The sequence below is a fragment of the Urocampus carinirostris genome, chromosome 1 (assembly GCF_059441175.1).
Source record: "Urocampus carinirostris isolate Australia breed hairy pipefish chromosome 1, RoL_Ucar_1.0, whole genome shotgun sequence".
NCBI lineage: Eukaryota > Metazoa > Chordata > Actinopteri > Syngnathiformes > Syngnathidae > Urocampus > Urocampus carinirostris.
The window spans coordinates 51712306-51734728 of NC_142349.1; the positions used below are offsets into that span (position 1 = coordinate 51712306).

Consider the following 22423-nt stretch of genomic DNA (forward strand, 5'->3'; position numbering starts at 1 on the left):
AATATGAAATAGTAAAAAAATATCGTAGTTTTATTAATAATCAAATACGTTTTATTTAAGTGCCTGCTGATTTTGTGGAAACTACTTCCCTTAAAAGAACAGTGAGTATTATGTGACCCCTAGATTTTGCTGCACTGTGTAGTAAAACTGAAAACAAGTGCTTAAAACCACATAGGAAAATACAAACTACAGAGACTCAAAGTTATCAAACTGCACGATTTTTCTTCTCAATCTTTTGTCCCAGCTTTTCACAAAGTTTATGGGGGGCTAACATGTGAAAGGTCCCCGGTTCGGGACCGGGTGGAAACATATGTCGGCCTGGAGAAGGATGGGCGCCACGCTGTAATTGCCCAAGACACACCATAGGAAATGGTGCCCCTATGACCCTAGTGGTTAAGGGATCTAACCAACTAACCAACCAGCCAACCCTTAGCAGCAAGATGGCAATGGTGAGGCTTAGATGAACGCAAGTTTATGGATCTACGAGTATTTAAAAATAAATACTTTTGCTTATCATTTAAATCAACATTGTTTTTTAATGAAGGCTAGAAATTGTAAGATGTTTTTTTACCACTAGGAGGCACCAACTATTTAACACTGTCCCATTAGAACATCTCTTCTCGGGTTATGTTACATTTAGTCAACGAATGTACTCAATAAATGGAGGCAAATGTATTAGAGAGGACAGATGAGCAAAGGCTTAAGCACCACCTGGGCTCTATTTGTACATGACACTTCTCAAATATGATATCTGCGTAAGATATACCACAAAATGGCACTGAGGTATATCTGGTTTGACAGACACGTACAAAAGCCATTCATTTACACAATGTACACAGAAGGAATACATAACGCAACCTATTCTCACTCAGTGACAATTTCGACCCTGCAGTTATGCTGAGATGAGGTTAATGTTTGCATTTTTTTCTAACGGCTCCCAGAAAAGCTAATAGTGAGACAGATGGTTTTGAGAAAGACGGTAATCACAGCAGCCAATACACACCATAGAAGAAGAAATTAAACATCCAGTAACACACTCTGTAGATAAATAGTATTAGAATAAGCATTAGCATTAGCAGTGTCTAACTTAATGTTACTGCTGTTTTTGCTGAGTTACGCTACTTGCGTTGCCGCGTCAAAATGACTCATACAGTATTAGTGTATTTCTTTAACCAGTTCTGCCAGTGTTGAGCATGTTACTTTAAATAAGTTATCAATTACTCACTACTTCTTCCATCAAGTAACTGAGTTAATAACTGAATTACTCTACTTTAAAAGTAATTAGTTACCAGGGAAATTGACTATTTCTTTTTATTTGAAATTCATTTGTTGTATGGGAAATAATTTGAAATTTTCTGAGCAGTATTTGAGTCAGTTAAATAGAGAACAGACAGGAAGTTGTGTTATAAAACCTTGTAATATTCATTGCACTGTCCTAGCAACACATGTATCTTACACTTGAAGTGCAACAAATATAAAGAGTAAACAATATAATAAAATAACACTCAGCCATAAGCAATACAAAGTGATTTTAATGAATCAAATGGAAACATATATTAAAAAATAAACTAAAGAAAAATACAACAACAAAAGGAAGAAGGAGATAAATTAGGGAAAAAAAGAATAAGTTTTACATTTTTATATGAACGTATCGACACTGAAAAACATGCGGATTCAAATGAGAGTATTTCGAATTCTACAAAAAAAGCAAAAAATAGAAAACAGTTTTAACCTTATGTATGTTGAACAAATTTAAAGTCAACTACACAGAATCCTGCCAGCGACTGGCTGGCAACCAGTTCAGGGTGCCCCCTCCCCACTGCCCAAAGATGGCTGGGATGAGCTCCTGCAACCCTGCGACCCTAGTGAAAATATGAAATGCAGAATTTGGATAGAACACAGAATCTTAAAAAAATGCATGTTGCCCAATTATATGAGAAAAAGGGCATCTCAGGGGACCGTTTACTTCATAGAGACGTTTCGTTCGCAAAAGACATGGGTCCGATGTCGCAGCACTGGTGCTGTCAAAAAAGGGGCACACGATTTTCACAACTCTTTCGGCTTTTTTTTCGGCGCATTAGTAAATACTGTTTAATCATTAACGTTAACGGCGTTAAAAGCAATCAGTTAGATTACTCCGTGAAAAAAAATCGCCCTTACATAATGGAGTTATTCCCAACACTGGTTCCTGCTGTGTTTTTCCACTGTTGGTGTGTCTTGGTGTCTTTTCTTTGTTATTAAAACGTTTAAAACACTTTCTGTCTAGCATCTTTATTTGTAAATATTTCATCTTCAAACATGGCCACACGCGGCTATAGTCAGTTGCGGGTTATGTATGTTAAAAATATATTAAGTGTGGCCTATATTCAGGTGTGGCTAAAAGTCCCAAAACTATGGTACATTATTCCTACATTAACGAAAATTAGCTACACCCAGGGTGCCCAACACGTCACTCGCGATCAACCAGTTGATCGTAACCACAGCGTGGTTATAATAAAACAAAATAAATGTCAGCCCATCATCACCTCACTATACATTTTATGATGAGAAGATGCTTATAAAACAGTGAAGTTAAAGTAAATACAATCGATATACAATTAATAAAGGACAGTCACTTTTTCTGCATTCCACACATAAAAATAAAATTGTAAAAATTGTAAAGGACTTTAAGTCAAAGAAATCAACTGATTGCAATGATCTTGGCATGCCAACAGGTAATTGAAAGTGTAGAAAGCCATCTAACAAACATATTTAGTTTTGTATCTGCCCTTGGACAATCTTCTTAACTTCCAAAGCTTGCCAAGATCATTCCTATATTTAAAAACAAAGACAGTCACCAGTTCCTAAATCATCTGCCTATATCAATGCTTCCGCATAATCAAAAGTTCCGGCGAAAGTACTATTTAGTCATCTTAAAAGCTTCATTAACAAGTATAAGCTCTGGCATTAATTGTTCTTGGACAAGATAAAATGCATAATTTATTGTCAATGTTGACGACGTTTTGTATATTGTTATCCAATGTGACATCCGTTGCAGCCTGGTCATCCTGAAACGGGGAATTACCTCTTGTGTGGCCGCTTCTCAAGGTTTATTGTTTTTCTCATGCTGAGCTTTTTGAGCTTTTCGTTGCCCGCATGCAGGTTTAACATCAGGTGATGTAATTGTGGCCTGTGCAGTCCTTTGAGACATCTTGTGATTAAGAGCTATACAAATAAATCTGACTTGACTTGACTAGTCTATGGCTGCTTTGTTTTAAAGCAAGACAGAAGTCGTTGTGCTTGAAAAGACCCTTTTCAAGACTACGTCATCGCCGGATCAGAACACGATCCGTGCACTTTGCTGATCCAAAACAACGGCAGTAGCAGGAGATTTTGAATAAGCCAGAGAGGATTTGTATTATGAGTTGCGTTTTTAGATTTGCGATTTACAAAAACAACATTCTAGGCTTTAGTGTGTATGGGTGTACATATCGTAATTTTAAAGAACACATTTTTTGAGATTCTAAGAGAAAACAGGCTTTTTCAAAAGCACCGTAGGAGCCTGTGGTTGCAAGACATTATAATTACTAACAAGTTAGTTATTAGATTTACTTGAATGCTGAATGCCTTAGTAAGTGTGTGTAGGATAAGTGTCAGGTAATTATGTTTGGTACCAATGGCTACAATAGACTAAGTTTGCTACTAATATTGTTAGCTTTTTTAGTGATAGCTAGATTTTTTATAATACTAATTATTATTTTTAGAACAATAATAGAAACATTGTTATGAAGGTACATTTCATCTAAGTTTTATAACATACACAAATTGGTGTTACCTTTTCCAGTCACTCAAAGTGACTATAGCTTTTAACCTGGAGAAGATGTCATCAGTTGGTGTCCAACTGTCACTGGAGGTTTCAACCTTGAATCATGTTTTCCTGGTCCCCAGCTAAACCTGTCCCTCCTATTCCAGAGCCGGCTTGCCCCACCAGGGTTGAGTGAGAGGGGACTCTGTGGTCGAGTGGTGTGGAAGATGCCGAGAGGTCTCCTGTACTGTGGGGTGCTTCCTGACTGGAGTCCTCCCACGTCTCATTGAGTGTTTCCACCATGCGCTGCATTTGTTTTCCCTTTTCCCACAGATGCTCCTGGGTTGATGTATGTTGAGGCCCCTTGCGTTTTTGCAGATTTATTCCACAGTGGCACTTCACTTCAAACACATCCCCAGTTAGTGTGGTTTGGGTCATTTGTCTCATCGTCTGTGTTCGTGCCATAGCCATTACCGTTGAATACTGAGCCTGACCCCCTCACGGGAGACTCTGGGGGTAATGCTCATTGTTCTGTTCCGTAGCAACGCTTGGTGCCCTCTTGCAAGTGCTGTGATTGGGTTTGCTGGCCTCTCACAGCAGTGCCAGTCTTTCCTGGATGTTCTCTGTCTTTCCAGTGTTACCAATCTTCCTTGGTTGCCCTTCAGCCTTTTACGGAAGTCACTTGTGACCCAGAGTTGTCCGAGTTATAACATACAAAAATTAGTGCTATCTTTTCCAGTCACTCAAAATGTGACTGGGGCTTTGAACCAGGAGAAGATGTCATCAGGTGGTGTATATAATGTCTATTTTTAATGATAATACATTATCATATTGTTGATATTAATAATATTTGATGAATTGTTGTTATCATTATTTTTAATCCCGCAACCACTAACAATGTATTTATGGTGGACGCCAAGAAAGTCAAATATTTTAAAGTTTAACATATGTGTGAACTCAGCTACTGTTAATATGGAGTGTTCAACTGAGCCACTATTTTCGTCTATTTAACTTGCTGGCATTGAAACGTGTTTTATTTCTTTGCTACCCCAAGTGAACTGGCTTTATATACGAGGAGAAGAGTCACACACAAAAGCTCCACGAAGTGGCTCACACAATCTCTATATAGCGTCGATCAATATTGCTTTTTGGTGGACCTTGATCCCTAAGGCAAAATTCTCTACCTTGCTGTCATAATTTGTGCTCATTTGAGATGTTTCTGTCTGCGTTCCACAATCTTTTTCTGTCGATTGGCTGGTATAATCTGATATGAATTCCGCCGTTCTGCCTCAACAATGCGGGCACGTTTTATCTCCATCATGCTTGTCTCTAAACACAGAAAGGAGTCTATAAACTGCTCCAACGATCACATTAGATTTCCGTTACTGTAAAATGTTGCCACTTCCAGGTTTAAACAAACACATTACAGTTTTTCAGTGTTCAGCAGACAGGTTGTACTTCACAGGTAAAAATAGAGATTGCAGTCACTGTATGGTTCTGTGTCGTGTGTTACTGGGTATGGCCACATCCCTTCACCACCCACATTCAAAATTACCACGAGTCCAGGCCAAGATATACCAGTCCTTCCACCAAAGTCATTCGCAGCTCACTTGAGACCTAGCTCTCAGGACGAAGAACCATGGGTTTGATTTTGGGATTCGGTGTCCCAGTTCTTTCCGTGGTTCCGCTTCCTGTTGTGTTCCGCCATCACTACGGCTGCCACAACCGTGACCAGCACGGTAACGGTGATAACGAGCACGGTGGCAGTCTCTGCCATGCACAGCTTACTGTCGACCATTGCAAGAGAAGCTCCGGCCAGCGGTGGCGGCTGTCGGCAAGTCACGTTGTGGTAGTCGTCGATGTGGAGATGGCGAACGTAAAGGATTTTGCTGAAGACGCGGTGCAACTCACAGTCACAGCTCCAAGGGTTGCCTGGTGAGACCATGGAAAACTGAGCCATGTAAGCATATTTTTTGCATGTAAGGCCTGATAAACAACTTAACCCTTCCGATATGTTAGGTTCTGCAGTGACCCATCTCAATTTCATAAAATATAACAACTGATGTTTCTTGGGGGACATAAAGTCATATTACAATGGGAATATGTGGCTATGGATGCATTTCACGTTTGTTAGGATTTGTATTCACTATATTGAGCAATACTTCTTTCTTTTTGGTCGTAGGGACTGAGGTTGACCCACCAGCAACGGTTATTGGTGCCAATTCATCCATAATCCACAAGAGTGTCTTTCCCTAACAGGTTTATAACATGGAGTGTATGTTGATAATTTCTATCATGTAATCTACATCTAGGCAGTCCGACTGAGGTGGCTGGTTGTTTGTAAGTTTACCTCATTTTTATTGCATTATTATTGGGATTGGAGTTATGGCGATCAAAGCTCTAGTTTGGCTGTCATTAATCGTTGCAGACTGAGTTACAACAACAAATGTCCACTGGTGTACAAACAAAACCCATACATGCTAGAAAAAGAGTGTTGTGTATGGATAAGGGTTGAAATAAGGTGGCCTTTCTTCGACTCGATTCAGCAGGCAAACAGAGCACAGTCTTTATTTGCAAGGCGTTTTAGTGTCTCCAGGCCTTGGACCTCTTCTTCCTGTTTAGTCAATTAGCACCGTCCCAATTGGGTTTGAGAGGGACTACATTTAATTTGATTGTAATATTGTTGGTTTTATTCTTTTTCTGATCATAATAACATTTCCAAGAAAGTTTTGATAAGGGAAAGGAAAAGTGGAAAACAGTGACAACAACGATCAAGCGGAAGAAGGAAATTAATACGCACCTACAAAAAAAAAATGTACGAGCGTCTTCCATTAAATCGCTACTGGGAGTTACAGTAAATGTTTTTTCAAAATTTATATTTTTACCTTTTTACCAGTATATTAATCTTTTTTTTGACAAAATCAGACACTTATTGATGTTTATAAATATTTTGGGTACAAAAGTCTTTGAGTAAGTGGGTATTATAAAGCTGTTTTGTGGGTCGCTTAAATGTGATGCAGGCTTATATAAAAGTATTAACGGTAAATTTTAGTTTTGATTGTCATTTTGTTTTTTAGGGGAAAAAAAGAAATATAAATATTCTTCTACCTCTGCTTTAAACTGCACAATGCAATACATTTGAGATCTGATTTTTTTTTTCTTGTCATTAGGGTGAAATGTTGGGTCCTGAAGTCCGATCAGTTGAGAACCACTGAACTTTGTGTTAAAAGTGTTGAGCATTTTTGCTTCACTGCACAAAAACACAATAAAACATAAACACAACAAAATTGATTGAAATCGGCAACCTGCTAGTTGGATGTGTGTAGCTGTTGTTTGTAGACTGAGCAAGGTTTTAAATTTGAAGTGATGCAAGTTGTTTCCCTCCAGAGCGAGAACCGCCAGGCTGTAGAGAGGAGCCAAAGCCTTCATGTCAATCTGAGAAATATTGTTGTGACTCAGCCGGAGCACCTACACACAGACAGACATGCAGACAGGTCATCATAGGGTAAGCGGGCTTCCCTAAAGAATCATCAGAGGCCCTTTATTTTACCTCCAGGGCAGGCAGCATATCAAAGCTCCCGTGGAGCACCACAGACAGTCTGTTGTTTTGCAAGTTAAGTTGCCGTAGCCTTGAGAGGCCCCTGAACACACCAGGGCCCAACGACATGAGGTGGTTATAACTGAGGTCCAGTTTCTCTGTGTTGTCCAGAAACTCAAAGCTGAAGAAGGAACAAGAATTTGAGTTTATTCAAGCAGATTTGGGGAAATAGGCAGCCCAGACTCTGTACCAACCATCATCTGGTTCTCAACTTCACTAAACCACGTGCAACCTTCATAATTAAGAAGTAGACTGATAAGTTTTTTCTGTTTTTCAAATGGGACACCTCCAAAGGAGCTTGTGTAACTGGCTAGTTCATTATTTTGACTATTATTGCACTCTGTTGTTTGTTGTTTTGACTATTATGAACCGTTTACATCATTGTCATTGTCAGACAATCATATTGCTGCTCTTTGATTTCCTTTAGGGCAGATCTGCTTTTGTAATGGTTCGATTTCATCGGAAAAAGAGCGCAGGTAAGTGCCTTCAGAACAGGTTGGAATTTCTTATCAGAGGTTTGAGCTCCCTTTGCCTCTTTGCAAGTTCAAAATGCATTGATATCTTCTCTCTGTATTTTAAGTGTCTATTAAATTTGAAAGTCATCACACACATTATGTAATGGTAGTCACAATGGCAGATTACAGCCTTAACCGTGTTTTTGGTTGGATATTCAAAAACGTAAGTATAGAAGTAATTTATCTTACGTTAGGATCTGGTATGCCACATTCTACCAGAAGGCGCTAACTGGGGTTTTGGAACCAGGCACAGGTGTGACCAATCACCACACACCTGTCCCTAATTTTCCTGACTTAAAGTAAATTATGGACAGCATACGTGGTCAGGTCATTTTCATTTCCACTGATATTTGTTTTTTGTTTCCTGTTTCTGGTTTGGATATTTTGTTGTCACTATACCAGACGTGCCTGTTAGAGTTTCATGTTCCATTTTGCAAATCCACACCTTTTCATTTCTGATAAAAACTGTAGTCAACAATCTTTGGTGCCCTAAGAACTGTCTCCTGATCACACCTCCCCGGAGTGCACTCTGATTTTAACTTTATTTTGAAAAATTATGTTTGGACATTTCGTTGTTTTGTGAACTCCTGTGTGTAACTTCGTACCTCCTATTGTTATTGAATACCATCCGGATTTTTGAGAACCCCTGCCTCAGTTCCAGCTTCCCCCACTTGGGCCTACCACACAAAACCCAAAATTTTATTTACTATACATTGTAGCTTAATTTGCAAGGTAGTCTTCCTCAATTATTTATGATAGAAAAAAATTAGGACCCAGAAAAAATACAAATGAACACATTTTTTTGCGATTCTAAGAGAAAACAGGCTTTTTCAAAAGCACCGTAGGAGCCTGTGGTTGCAAGGCATTATAATTACTAACAAGCTAGTTATTAGATTTACTTGAATGCCGAATGCCTTAGTAAGTGTGTGTAGGATAAGTGTCAGGTAATTATGTTTGGTACCAATGGCTACAATAGACTAAGTTTGCTACTAATACTGTTAGGTTTTTTAGTGATAGCTAGATTTTTTTATAATAATAATTATTATTATTATTAGAACAATAATAGAAACATTGTTATGAAGGTACATTTCATCTAATTTTTATAACATACACAACTTGGTGCTACCTTTTCCAGTCACTCAAAAAGTGACTGAAGCTTTTAACCTGGAGAAGATGTCATCGGTTGGTGTCCAACTGTCACTGGAGGTTTCAACCTTGAACCATGTTCTCCTGGTCCCCAGCTAAACCCGGCAAATTCTCTACCTTGCTGTTTGCACATAATTTTTGCTCATTTGAGATGTTTCTGTCTGCGATCCACAATCTTTTTCTGTCGATTGGCTGGTATAATCTGATATGAATTAATTAATTAAAAATATAGACCCAGAAAAAATACAAATATAATAGAAAATTGTACCAAGCAAAAATTCCGAATAGATAATTCATGGAAGAATGGTATAACATTCCAGGTCTCAAGTTCCTCTGTTTTTGTAGCTTTTCTCTTTCTGTTGCTCTCTCTTTCTCTTTCTCATTCTCTTTCTCTCTCTCTCTCTCTCTCTCTCTCTCTCTCTCTCTCTCTCTCTCTCTCTCTCTCTCTCTCTCTCTCAACATTACCTTATTTGGTCACTCAAAGCGTCAGTCATTTTTCATAATATCCCTCTTATCACAACTCTCCCCTGTCACTACTTAAACAAAGAGCCACTGTCTCCGTGGCTTTGTTCAAAAATAGTTCTAAAGTACTGCAAGTTTTACCTGAGTTTAGAAAGATGATGTAAGCTGTTGTGGTCTAGTCGCAGCTCTCTGAGAGCGGACAAGCTCACGGAGAAGTCTTCAGGAAGACTTGTCAGCTGGTTAGCGCTAAGATCCAGCTTCTCCAGATACGACAGGGAAAAGAATGTCTGTTGATATGTACAAACAAAAACACACTATTTAATGCTCTCTCGAATTTCTTTACTATCAATAAGGTTTGACCTGGGGTTGCAGGGCCTCAATGTTGCTGTTGGCCAGCACCAGCACTCGTAAGGACCACAGCCCGGTGAAGGCCCTGGTACAAATTTCACTCAAATTGTTTCCCCCCAGCTCCAGGAGCCAAGTGCCGTGGGGAAGTCCCCTAGGAACAGTTTCAAGGCCCCGCTGACGGCAGTCCACCAAGTTACTGTGCTCGTCACAAAAGCAATGTCGGGGGCAAAACCTGGAACTTCCCACTGAGGTGAAAAAGAAGGGAGGCCATCTCACCATCAATAAAAAAAGATTGGTAAGGAGGAGTTTCATGCTCATACTCGGAGATTTGACCAAATCAGCAATGTGACACCTAAAAAAAAGATGAAATTAGTTGAAAATCAAAACAAACAAAGTGTCAAAATTTACATGAATAGAAAATAAGAGTAGAATGATAATTGTAATCTGGCAGCCTTTTAAATGACTAACTATTTTCCATTAACTATTACAGTAAATTCCGGACTATAGAGCGCACCTGATTATAAGCCGCACCCATCACACTTTAAGGGGAAAACCAATTTTGTCCACACACAAGCCGCAACTGTATATAAGCCGCATGCACCCACGTCAAATAAACACGAAATTAATCCAAGCCAAATTAATCCAAGCCAAACTTCAAGTCTCGCGATTGGAGCTAAATGTCCTTCGGGGTTTTGGGGTTTTTAAGGGTTATTGTTCTATCTTCGTTATTCATTATCCATTATCCGTTATCGGTCAGTTCATAATACGCTACAAAGCCTAGGAGCCGGGACACTTCACACAGTCCAAAAATCACAGCCGCCAAAATGAACATAAAATGATATAGGTACTTAAACTTTGTTGCAGACCTGCAGATTCTGGGTGCCCGTTGATAGTAATCCAAGGAAAAAAAGTGTATATTTCCAAAGGTAAGGGTGGGAAAAATATATATCCATTATTGTCCGCCGTGTCCACAAAAACTCACCTTTACCGGTCCCCACTTTCCCATCAGCCCGCGTTTGCTCCGCCCCTCTTTTTTAATTTGCTCGTGCAGAATAAGTGTCTCAAATAAATACAAAACAATAATGAAAAAACATTATTTTCAACGTGGTGAAATGATGAAGTATGTTTCATTACTTATATATTGATATTTGTCCATTATAAATTTGTATTTGCCTCACTCTTACAGCTTGTTTTCGTTTACTCGGAAAATTACTCTTTGCGACCTTGACTAACCAAGATGTTAAGGGAGAATTTATTGCTTCTGTAAATTTATTGTAAGACGTTGTTTAGTGATCATATATTGAGCAACTGTTGTCCTTGCAAATCACATGAAAAAAAACCTCTGTAATCTCCTTAGATAATGACATGTTTTTGGCAAAGCTTTTGTCCTAATGGTCTCTCCTCCGAGTGTAATAACAATTGCAGCATCCAAATTAACGGAACAACCATTTAAAATCCTTTCTGGTGGGTCTCTGCATGATATAGACAGAAATTATTAACTATTTTCAATGATTCACAGAGAAGTGACAATGTCGCACTCTGATGGTAAATAAGGTATAAAAAATGCTCTAGTGATGGTCGTGAGTGTAATTTCATGGTTGTCAACTAACTGTAACAACCGCTTTTTAAATGTCTGTTTTTATCGTAAATGTAAATCAAACTAAAACTTGACTTCTTCATTCAATTCTCCAAAAGTTAACTCACCATTCCTGCTCAGGAAGAACAGCAAGTCCTTCGTGTTGCTGAAATGATGACAGCAAGTCGGTTAAACAAACAAGTGATGGACGGGATGATGGGGGAGACTTTGGTGCAGCCAGTGGCTGTGTGAGTAATCCTTTAATCCTTTCCTTTCCAATCACCAAATGTTGCCTCTCATCCACTAAACTGTCATTTCATTGCATGTTTTCATCCGCCCTCTGTTTTCTGTTTATAACGTCAGGGGGTCGCAATGTCTCCAATTCCATCTGTTTTACTGACTCTTGGATTATATCAAGATTATACAATAGAACTTGACTTTGAATGTCGTATTTTTACAACCATAGGGCACGCCATGGTAAAAGGTGCAGTCTCTCGGGACTGGTTTTATTTCTCTATTTACCACATACACAGGGCGCACCGCCTGATGGGGCGCTGGTGCCCTCTGTTGAGGCTGTTGTTGTGCCTAAATCCAACTCCCATGCAAAATCTGACTCCCGTTTGCATAAACTGTGCTTTTCAGCGCTGCGGTGTTGGTTACGTTTGCATATTTCTTAATAAACTCATTATATAAACTATGATCGTTTTTTGTTTTGTTTTAATCACGCGAATCAATATTTCTTAACTAACACATTACTGTATATGGATTCCAATCGTGACTCACATTCTGTCAGAAGCATAGTGCGTGATCACACGAAGGGGAGTCCGATTTTACAAGTGAGTCGCATTTAGGAACAACATCGCCTTACAACAACACAGACAAGCATACAAATTTGTGCGTTTAAAAATACAACGGGACAAAAAACTGAGTTTTGTTGTGGTTTATTTAAGTGTTAATTAAAAAGTAAAATAAACATGTAAAAACTACTGATTTGGTTTGTCAGCCTCCTTCACTTGCGAACTATCGATTCATTAATCTTTAATTTTCTCCCGGCAGCTCGGTTTCCATGTTCTTCCGCATAGTGTAGAAATCAACACACTATTGCATACAAAAGCATGGAAAGTATTCAACGGAGGGAAATTGATGTTTTGGATTTCATTATTATGCTATGACGTTAGCATCCATGAGTACTTCCTTAAACAATGGACACATTGTGTGTGACGTCACGTGTCCTTCTTTGCACAAGCAGGACACGTCGCGTCCACACAGGAGACACATAGAAGTCACAGGAGATCACATACAAGTCGCATTTAGTTTGAAATGTGAACAATCTCTCAAAAACATCAGATTTGACCCCAAAAAATGGAATTGAGCATTGAGCTCTGAAGTGTGAACCTAGCCTTATGACGCCGACTTCACAATTTAGCAATTTCATCGCTTTACATAACATAGAGGGATCACTGCACGATAGGGTGTGCTGCACAATTTGAAGAAAATTGGAGTCTTTTATGTGTGCCTTATGGTTGTAAAAATATGGTACTCAAATGGGTGTGCTGTGCACTTCCCTGGAAATCGCCATTGGTTTTAGGCCCAAGACCAGGTCCTGATATGAGAGGGTATCTCCAGACCATTCCCTACCAAATTTTTCTACTAGTACACCAGTCATAACCTGACATTTATATTCCAAGTAGTACAAGTTGGATCTCAATGTCAAATTGTAGTATTTGGGATAAGATTTAACTTTTGGTCATTCATATGGATATCAATTAGTCATTTTCCCTCTTATTTTTGATTCACGAAAATTAAAGTTAGTTCAGTGCGAAAATTGAGAAACAAGAAGTTCAGCCATGTTGAACTTAATTTTTTGTGAATTCCTGCATTGTTTGTTAGAGCGCATTGTACTATGTTTTCATTGTGGTTAATTAATCGTATTTAATGGTAATTAATCTAACCTTAACCTTAACTCAGCCCTAACCTAACCTCAACCTTAAAGCCCTAGTGTGTAATACTTGAGCACTAGATGGAACTGTGTTTTCTGGTGTGAGCAAGGGTGGCGCAGGATGCCAGACAAACATGGCAGCAACCTAAATGGGGATTCCACTGTGTAAAAGAAATACAATTTTCTCAACGTAGGATTTTTTTTTATAAAAAATAATATTGGTATGCTATTTTGGCCCAGTATTCAAATCACTTTTTTACTAAATGAAAGTTTTTGTACCACTTAGAAGGCACTAAATTTCATACGCTGTGCCTTTAACCTATGTGAGGCCTTAAAACTTTAAAAGTATTTTAAGTCTAATAAATCACAATTCAATTATTTACATTGTGACGATTTTTCTATAATTTTTAAAATATTTGGTGAGCATATTTTTTCAAGGGCTGAATAGTCCTTGAGACAATCAAATTTGGGTGGTTGCAATAAAATAAAGACAACTTTCACCAAAATGGAATTAGCTGAAGTAATTTCCCAAAGGGAAACACTATTTTTACACACATGACTATTATCATTATTATTAAGAATACTATGTTTATTATTATAATTATCGTCATCATCATCATCATCATCATCATCATCATCATCATCATCATCATTCTTATTCTAGCTATTATTGATTTAATCGAGTACTTTTATACGCATACCTACTACTATTATTATTATTATTATTATTATTATTATCATTATGAATAGTGATATTATTTTTTATCATCGTCGTTATCATAACTAATATGTTTCATCGCGGTTTTAAGGGAAAACATAATGTTTAAATAAAGTTTTGTGAAAAAGTGTGTGTAAATGCGGAAGTGCTGGCGTAGGACTGTTTACCAGGAAGCAGAGCGATTGACAAGCAACATGGGCGCTCTGTAAACCTGATGGAGCACACTACGCATTGTTTTGTTGGTTTTCCCTCGAAAATGGACAATTTCTGTTTTAACTGAAAGCTTGGGATGCCTGCAAAACTCGAAAAGATGCCAAAGAACATCAGAAAGCACCAAAAGGTTGCAAATTCTATTTTGCTGTAGCCCTTTAGGTAAGTGTCGCATGCACGATTTTCTTTGTCCATTGACCAAATACATACACGCAGAAAATATTTTATATTTTATTTTTCTATCTTTGTGAACAGAAACACGCACGTATTAGGTTATATGAATGTTGACTGAAGACGTTTTCGGTTTCTTGTCTTTTAGCATTTTGAAACTTTGGGATTTGGGTCTATGTTTATTTACAGAGTGTTGAATCATTTACTATTTTGTTATAACCTAGACGAAAAGACTGTTAAGCTTTAGTCTGGTTTTCCTCTGAACATTAAACAAGTGCATACTTTTTAGTGAATCAAGGAAGCAAGATTTTGGGTGCTCTGAGGAGAGAGGTGAGCAACAAGAGTTTGAGTATGGACGTTAAGAGGGGACTGTATGAGAGTGTGATTGTGCCGACTGTGTTGTATAGTGCAGAGACTTGGAGCCTGAACGCAGATTTAAAAAGGAAATTAAATGTTTTTGAGAAGAAGTGTTTGAGGAGTTTGTTAGGAGTGACAAGATTTGATAGATTGAGAAATGAAATTGTGAGAGACAGAACTGGAGTAGTAGTGGAACTGAGCAAGCGTTTGGAAAAGAGAGTACTCGGTTGGTTTGGACACATGGAGAGGATGGATGAGGAGCAAATGTTGATGAGGATCTACAGAGCAGAAGTCAATGGAAGGAGACCAAGGGCGCGATTGACGTGGATGAATGGTGTTATGAGTGCACTGCAGGAAAGAGGTCTAAATCTAGTGAAGCTAGAGCTCTTGTTGGTGATAGGAATGAGTGGAGAGGGGTTGTGAAAAGGATAGTGGTATGTTTGGACACGTTCGAAGGGATGGGCAGAGCACCTGTTTGATGCGGCTGGGGTAAACCAGTGAAAGCTGTAGGGGCCCTGCTGGTGAAAGAGTGTGTTGTGTCACCCTGACCCGAGTGACATGGCCGCTTTCTTGTGTCCCGTTTCACCTGGAGGGACAAAAGCATGACCAACTTAGGTGCCGAGGTGCCTAACTTGTTTGGGTGTTTGGGCATTTGGGTTGGCCATGGTCCCAAAAATTTTTGTGTGTGTTTTTTTTTTTGCTTTTCTTTATTTTCTTTGTTATTATATATGTTTGTCTTGCTGTCGGTCACCCCTCTTGAGGGATATGACCAAGGTAGATAGATAGACCGATAGATACATAGATACTTGCACAAACAGACGGAGCCAAATGACATAGATCTGTATACACTATCGTTCAAAAGTTTGGGGTCGCTTAGAAATGTCCTTCTTTTTGAAGAAAAAGCACGAAGATAACGTGAAACCAATCAGAAAAACTCCCGGTTTATTGTTAACGTGGTAAATGACAAGTTTAGCCGCAAATATCTTGTTCTTGCTATGTGCATTATTTACATAGGTGCCTGGAGCTCCATTTCCAGCAAGGCGCATACCAGTGTTCTAATAGTGGATTGTGTTTGCTAATTGCGTCAGAAGGCTAATGAATGAGGAGAAACGTTGCAATTATGTTAGCACAACTGAAAACCGTATTCCTCGTTGAAAAGGCTGTAAAATTGACCTTCTTTTGAGCTAGTTGAGTCTGGTGCATCACATTTGTGGGTGTGAATTAACTTTTCGAAAGGCCAGAAAAAGTTACTTTTGAAACCGACCAAAAAAGGAAGAATTTATCATGGGCAAAAAGCGTAGACATTGGACAACTCATTTGAATTAAAAATAAAAGTGTGACCTTTTCTTGGAAAACACAAATTTGTCTGGGTAACCCCAAGCCTTTGAACGGGAGTGTAAAATTAGAGTCATGTTTATTTGTATAGCCCTTAATCACAAAGCGTCTCAAAGGGCTGCACAGACCCCATATTATTGCAAACCACAGACCATTAATACACCATCCCCTGATCCAAAACCTGCACGAGGGTAAGGAAAAACACAAAAACCTCAACATGAGGAAAATAAAGAAACCTGGAGAACGGACCGCACATGAGGTAATCCCCCTTCCAGGATGACCAGGCTGCAATGGATGTTGCAATAACAAATAATACAAAGATAGTGTCAACATAAAAAATAGGTTATTCATTTGCTATAGAATAGAAGTGTGTTTTAAGCCTAGATTTAAACAGTTCCACTGAGGTTGCACATCAAATCTCAGGAAGAGCATTACACAGCACCGGGGCCCGAATGAGGAACGCTCTCAAACCTGCGGTTCTCTTTTTGGCTCTTGAAAACAATAAGGATTTGGCCCGAGTTTACTTCTTCACGTTGAAGGACTGTTGCAAAATCATAATCTGTTACAGTGCGGTGATCATGGCTGAGGCTGGTGCTCATATGACTTCTGGGACTGTGCGGGAGCAGCCGTCCATCTTCGAGGTCCTAGCTCAAGACTCCCTGATGGAGGCAGTGAAACCAGCTCTGAGACACGCTGTCAAAGTGAGACACTTTATAATCGAATAAGAGTGTCATTGAGAGTTCTTGTGCATTGTTGTTTACCTAGAAAACTAATAAAAATTGTGTATTTTTGCCTAAATCTTTTTTGCATTCTTAGGTCCTCGCAGCATCCAACCCGTCTCGCTTTGGTTGCTTGTGGCGGTACTTTGATGAGTTTTACCTCCTAATGGATTTCCTCCTTCAGAAGCACTTCCTGTCCCACTGTTGTGCCTCCTTCTCTGAGAATTTCTATGGTCTGAAAAGAGTTACAGTGGGGCGGGGCCTTTTAGCTGGCCTGGGCCTGCACACCAAAGCCCGCTGGCGGTCACTGCTTCTCTTGTGCCTGGTGCCATACCTGCAGGCCAAGCTTGAGGCCACGTTTGCCCGCCAGAGGGAGGAAGAGGACTTCTCTATACGTTTGGCGCAGAGCAGGAGTCAGAGGCTCTATCGTGCGGCAGTAGCCGCCTACCCTTATGTCAACTCGGTCTGGCGGGCATGGATCTTCTGCCAGCAGCTGCTTTTCATCTTTGGGGTGGCGCACACCCACAATCCTTTGCTGTGGCTTGCCAGGGTACGACTAGCTCGACTCACGGCGCAAGACTTGAGAGACATGGAGCTAAAAGCCAGAAGAAGGGGGAGCCCGGTTGATTACAGGTAAGTTATTTCTGGATTTTTTTGTACCATATTTTCGGGACTAAGTTTCTCTGGAGAATAAGTCGCACCAGCCAAAAATGTAATATTTAGAAGGGAATTTTGGGGAGAAATGTATTTTCTATAACAGCAAAAACATGCATGCCATCTTGAAACGTCTATCTATCTCTCTATCTACCCTGGTCATATCCCTCGAGAGGGGTGACCGACAGAAGACAAACACATACAAAAACAAAGAAATTAAAAAAAGAAAAGGTAGCAAAAATCACACACAAAAGTTTTTAGACCATGGCCAACCCAAATGCTCAAACACCCAAACAAGTTAGGCACCTTGGCACCCAAGTGGGTCATGCTTTCATCCCTCCAGATAAAACGGGACACACGAAAGCGGCCATGTCACTCGGGTCAGGGTGACACAACACACTCTTCTGTTCAACAGCAGGGCCTGACAGCTTTCACTGGTTTACCCCTGCCGCATCATACCGGGGCCCTGCCCATCCCTTAGAACACGTCTAAACACCCCACTATCCTTTCACAACACCTCACCACTCATTCCTATCACCAACCAGAGCTCCAGCTTCCACTATATTTCGACCTCTTTCCTGCAGTGGACTCATAACACCATCCATCCACGTCATTCGCGGCCTTTGTCTTAGTCTCCTTCCATTTACTTCTGCAATCTTGAAACAAAATCTGAATATAAAAATAAAATTGAGAACACTGTAAACTAATGTTAAACGTGAATGCATATCTTAGACACGATTGTTGGCTGACGTAACATATTACGTTTTAGTCAGATAACTCTGGCATACTGTAAAAGAGCATGCTGGCAAAACTATCAGCTTTACTCCAAATGACTAAATCCAATGAAATATTCATCTTCAATGTCACTTTTACCAGTAGACAACTCCTCCAAGATGATAAGCTGCCCCATTTTCTTTTTCCGCTTCGAAAAATGTCCACCACAACAGGGAAAGGTTGAAATGATCCACATAGGCCTAGCACACCCTCTCCGGTTAAGTGTGAATATAACACGGGAAGTGATACACTTGATCCTTGATTGATTGCTTAAAAAAAAAAAAAAAAAAAAATTAAACTCAATAATATAAAATATCTTAATAATTTCACATATAAGTCTCACCTGAATATAAGTCACTCTATGTCAAACTATGAAAAGAAAAATGACTTAGTCCGAAAAATGCAGTAATCATTTTATTTTTTTAACAATTATAAATATAAGCAAGAAGGGATCTGTTTAATAAAGGGCTGCATGGTTTAGTCGACTTGGTGATGTACCAACAATTAAAAAAAAACATTTTTAAAAACATCGGACAGTTGAATAAAACAGACTGACTCGCTTCAGAAAGGTTCTAGTAACATTCAAGCCAATACGGTTTTCATGTACATTATTTACTCGCATACTGTAATTTGCTATAGAGCGCTTGATAGTTATGCCAGACTGTGCCTGACAGTTATTTGAAATTAAATGCATGGAGTCTGAAGATCAAACTTCACTTCTTCAAACTTAAAACACAAGTGTCAGTTGTTAAAACCATCCATCCATCCATTATCTGCACCGCTTATCCTCAGTAGGGTGCTGGAGTCCATCCCAGCAATCTTCAGGCAGTGGGCAGGGGACACAACTGGTTGCCAGCCAGTCGCAGGGCACACGGAGACAGACAACTCAATGCTCATTCACACCGAGGGCCAATTAACCTAACATGCATGTTTTTGGGAATGTGGGAGGAAACCAGAGTGCCCGGAGGAAACCCACGCAAACACGGGGAGAACATGCAAACTCCACACAGGAGGTTCGATCTCATGACCTCAGAACTGTGCCGCACACGCGCTAACCACTGCCCCGCCGTGCTGCAGTTGTGAAAACCGTTTGATATTAAACTCTTGAGAATCGTTAAGTCCTTTGTTACAGACTTTTTAACTAACCAGTGAATGTACTTCACAAAATGCACATCACATTTGTTTTATTACTGTTCTACTGCAGCTAATGAGTCTTTTCTTACAGGGATATAAAATGTTTACTCGATTTTAATTTTCAATTTATTTACCTGTTCCTAAAAAAAGGACGGACGTTTATTTAAACGTTTATTTTATTTAAAACCATATCAGCGTTACGTTTTAAGAATCTAAAATTAAGAGAAAGAGGGGCAGAGAGACAAAGAAGAAAAATGACAGGTGGATAATAGAGACAGAGCAGCAACAAATTAATAAAATCGATTATTGAAAGTGAAGTGAAACTAATCGGCTCATTGATTTGTTGTATTGCATGATTTATGAGCTACTAAGTACGTTGAATCAATGCAAATTAGAGTGCACACAATTCCGTTGTGACTCTGAGAGATGTAGTACCACTTTGGCCCAGCATAGGGTGCCAATACCTCTTTTTTAATCTCATCTCATTAGCCGTACCGCTTATCCTCAGTAGGGTCGCGGGGGGCTGGAGCCCATCCCAGCAATCAACGGGCAGTGGGCAGGGTACACCCTGAACTGGTTGCCAGCCAATCGCAGGGCACACAGGGACAGACAACTCATTCGCTCATTCACACCTAGGGACAATTTGGACCGGCCAATTCACCTGAAATGCATGTCTTTGGAATGTGGGAGGAAACCGGAGTGCCCGGATCTGTTTTTTTAAAAGGTTGTCTTTTTTTTTTATATATATTTTTTTGAACACTGCATCATTACACACAAAATTGGCATTAATGTTTCAACTTTCTTGTGATTTACTGTTTCATCATCAATCAAAGTTAACACTTTTCGAGGGAACATAAAGTGCTGCAAAAGTACAGAGAAAAAATAGTAAACAAGTAGATAAAATTAAAAAATCATATATTAAAAATAATAATGACATGTTTAACTCTACATAAAGAGCAGATTCTTAATCGTGAATATATATATAATTTTCATATCGGGACTGTTAATCGTATTCAAATATTTAACCAAAAAAAAAAATAATTTATTGACAGCATTTTGAAAGGTGGGTTTATATTTTCTAGATATATATATGTATATGTATATACACATATTGTTGATAAAGATTGCTACAAATAAAAAAAAATGTATTGCTCTTTTTGTTAAGTATACTGTAAGTCCAAGTACAATCCGATCTTTGGATGAGGTGGTAGCAAAAAGTATTTTGCATGTTTGCAGGTGTACAGCATACATTTGTATGAATTGTTGCCAAGTTAATTGACACACTTTGATTTTTTTTAAATTGTTTTATATTATAGAATATTCTGTTGTTTTGTGCAGTACTTTTCCATCAGTCCAGTAATTCAATGTTTAAATAAAGAGGAGGAAATCAAAAATGTCTTAAAGAAATCCCATTCATCAACTAATCAACCGATTCAACATCGTTGGTTGCAGCCCTACTTTGAAATGGCATTGCAAGAGAATAGTACAGTATGTGTTGTGATGAGGCAATATCTGTATTCCTGCAGACCTCAGTCAGAAACCTTTTTTTTTTTTTTTCCCCCAAATTCAGCTAGAAAAAAGCCAGGCCTAACCCGAACGTAATGATTGACATTTTAGGCTCAAAATTCGGATTTAGACTCTGGGCTTAAGATTTTACCTCTGATAGTCGGTGACTAGTTGACTATTAAAATAGTTTGCTAGTTGCAGCCCTTCTGTAATATAAAGTTGCTTGATGCAGTTGTGCTTATGTGTTTTGTTTTGATTTCAGCCTAATGCAGCGGTTGTGGTGGTTGATGTCACAAGCAGTGAGGGGCGTGGCCGTCTCCCTTTCCACATCCCTCTCCCTTGGGGTTTTTCTTTTGCAGTTCCTGGAATGGTGGTACTCCACAGACAACGAGGCTGTGGTCAAGAGCCTCACATCCCTTCCCGCCCCGCCGCCTCCACTTCACCTCCACGCCAAGGACGACCGAGCGACAGACACGACTTTCTGCCCGCTTTGCAGGAAGCTTCGCGTTAACGCCACGGCGCTTTCCACGTCTGGTTTCGTCTTCTGTTACCGCTGCGTCTACACGTACGTGAAAGCAAACCGCTGTTGTCCGCTCTCCGGCTACCCCACAGAACTGCAGCACCTTGTCAAGATTTACACGCCAGACACTTAATTTCAAAAGTTCAGATAACCACCCCGGGTGCTTCATTTTCAGGCACTTCTACAGGGCCTTATCAGAATCTTTCAGCAATATATACCGTTCGAAAGTTTGGGTTCACACAGACAATTTTGGTTTTCATGAAAAAGTCACACTTTCATTTACCAAATGAGGTATCCAATGTCTGTGTTCTTTTGCCCAAATGAATCTCTGCCGTTTGTTGGCCAGTTTCAGATATAGCTTTTTCTTGGCCACTGCCTTCAAGGTTAGAATCTTGGTGTCGTCTCTTTACTGTAGATGTTGAAACTAAAGGTAAGATCGGGCCTAAGAAAAAACAGCCCGACCCGACCTGTAAGCATTAAAACGCGACCCGAACCTGACTAATTAACTTGATTGGCAGGACTGCGCCTGAAGCAAACTCGAAATGTCATATTTTTGTCGGGCCGCTGCGGGAACAATTAACTTGATTTTTCAGGACATAGCCTGAAAAGAAAAAAAAAATCATTCGTGAGGACTCTGGATGTTTCTTTGTTAAAATAACGTACATGTTTCTATGGTCATGAGAAATGCATTTCAATGACAAAATAACGCTGGGACACAGAATAAGAGGCCAAACAATGAGAACAAAAGCGAGATCTTAATGCACACTTGCTTAATAAGCAGACAATTACTGCAGCCCGCTAGGCTTTAAATAGATTCATGCAACTCAAATAAACAAAAGAGGTATATGGAATTATTATTTCTATAGTCTGAAAATGGAAAATCCAAGGAAATGATCAAACAACAAAAGCACAAACCAGATAATAAATAAAAAATAACATTTATTATAAATATTGACA

At 39.3% G+C, this 22423-nt stretch overlaps 2 protein-coding genes across 3 annotated transcripts; one reads left to right on the forward strand and one right to left on the reverse strand.

Annotated features, from left to right (window-relative positions):
• Positions 1 to 1514: 1514 nt before the first annotated feature.
• On the reverse strand, positions 1515 to 11686 carry LOC148375101 (uncharacterized). Its single transcript, XM_088344694.1, has 6 exons — positions 11558 to 11686; positions 9866 to 10205; positions 9647 to 9792; positions 7335 to 7503; positions 7090 to 7252; positions 1515 to 5716 (listed from the first exon to the last, which is right to left on the reverse strand). Exons 2-6 carry the CDS (start codon positions 10169 to 10171, stop codon positions 5409 to 5411), a joined length of 1092 nt encoding a protein of 363 aa, XP_088200820.1. The 5' UTR covers positions 10172 to 10205; positions 11558 to 11686; the 3' UTR covers positions 1515 to 5408.
• On the forward strand, positions 10040 to 22098 carry pex12 (peroxisomal biogenesis factor 12). Of its 2 annotated transcripts, XM_088344672.1 has the most exons (5): positions 10040 to 10148; positions 11571 to 11677; positions 16728 to 16860; positions 16976 to 17511; positions 21209 to 22098. In XM_088344672.1, the coding sequence occupies exons 2-5, from the start codon at positions 11601 to 11603 to the stop codon at positions 21597 to 21599; spliced, it is 1137 nt and encodes a 378-aa protein (XP_088200798.1). In that variant the 5' UTR covers positions 10040 to 10148; positions 11571 to 11600; the 3' UTR covers positions 21600 to 22098. The 2 variants fall into 2 exon arrangements, with proteins under 2 accessions (XP_088200798.1, XP_088200807.1); XM_088344681.1 differs by lacking the exons at positions 10040 to 10148; positions 11571 to 11677 and adding an exon at positions 14249 to 14458.
• Positions 22099 to 22423: the final 325 nt, after the last annotated feature.

Bases quoted from the DNA above. Each gene is read 5' to 3' on its own strand.
- LOC148375101 (XM_088344694.1), bottom strand. From the start codon at position 10,171: ATGAGCATGAAACTCCTCCTTACCAATCTTTTTTTATTGATGGTGAGA. The intron at 7,504-9,646 runs GTAAAACTTGCA...TTCCTTCTTCAG, and splicing joins CATCATCTTTCTAAACTCAG to CTTTGAGTTTCTGGACAACA. The intron at 7,253-7,334 runs GTAAAATAAAGG...GTCTGTGTGTAG, and splicing joins ATATGCTGCCTGCCCTGGAG to GTGCTCCGGCTGAGTCACAA.
- pex12 (XM_088344672.1), top strand. From the start codon at position 11,601: ATGATGACAGCAAGTCGGTTAAACAAACAAGTGATGGACGGGATGATG. The intron at 16,861-16,975 runs GTGAGACACTTT...TTGCATTCTTAG, and splicing joins CTCTGAGACACGCTGTCAAA to GTCCTCGCAGCATCCAACCC. The intron at 17,512-21,208 runs GTAAGTTATTTC...TTTTGATTTCAG, and splicing joins GGGAGCCCGGTTGATTACAG to CCTAATGCAGCGGTTGTGGT.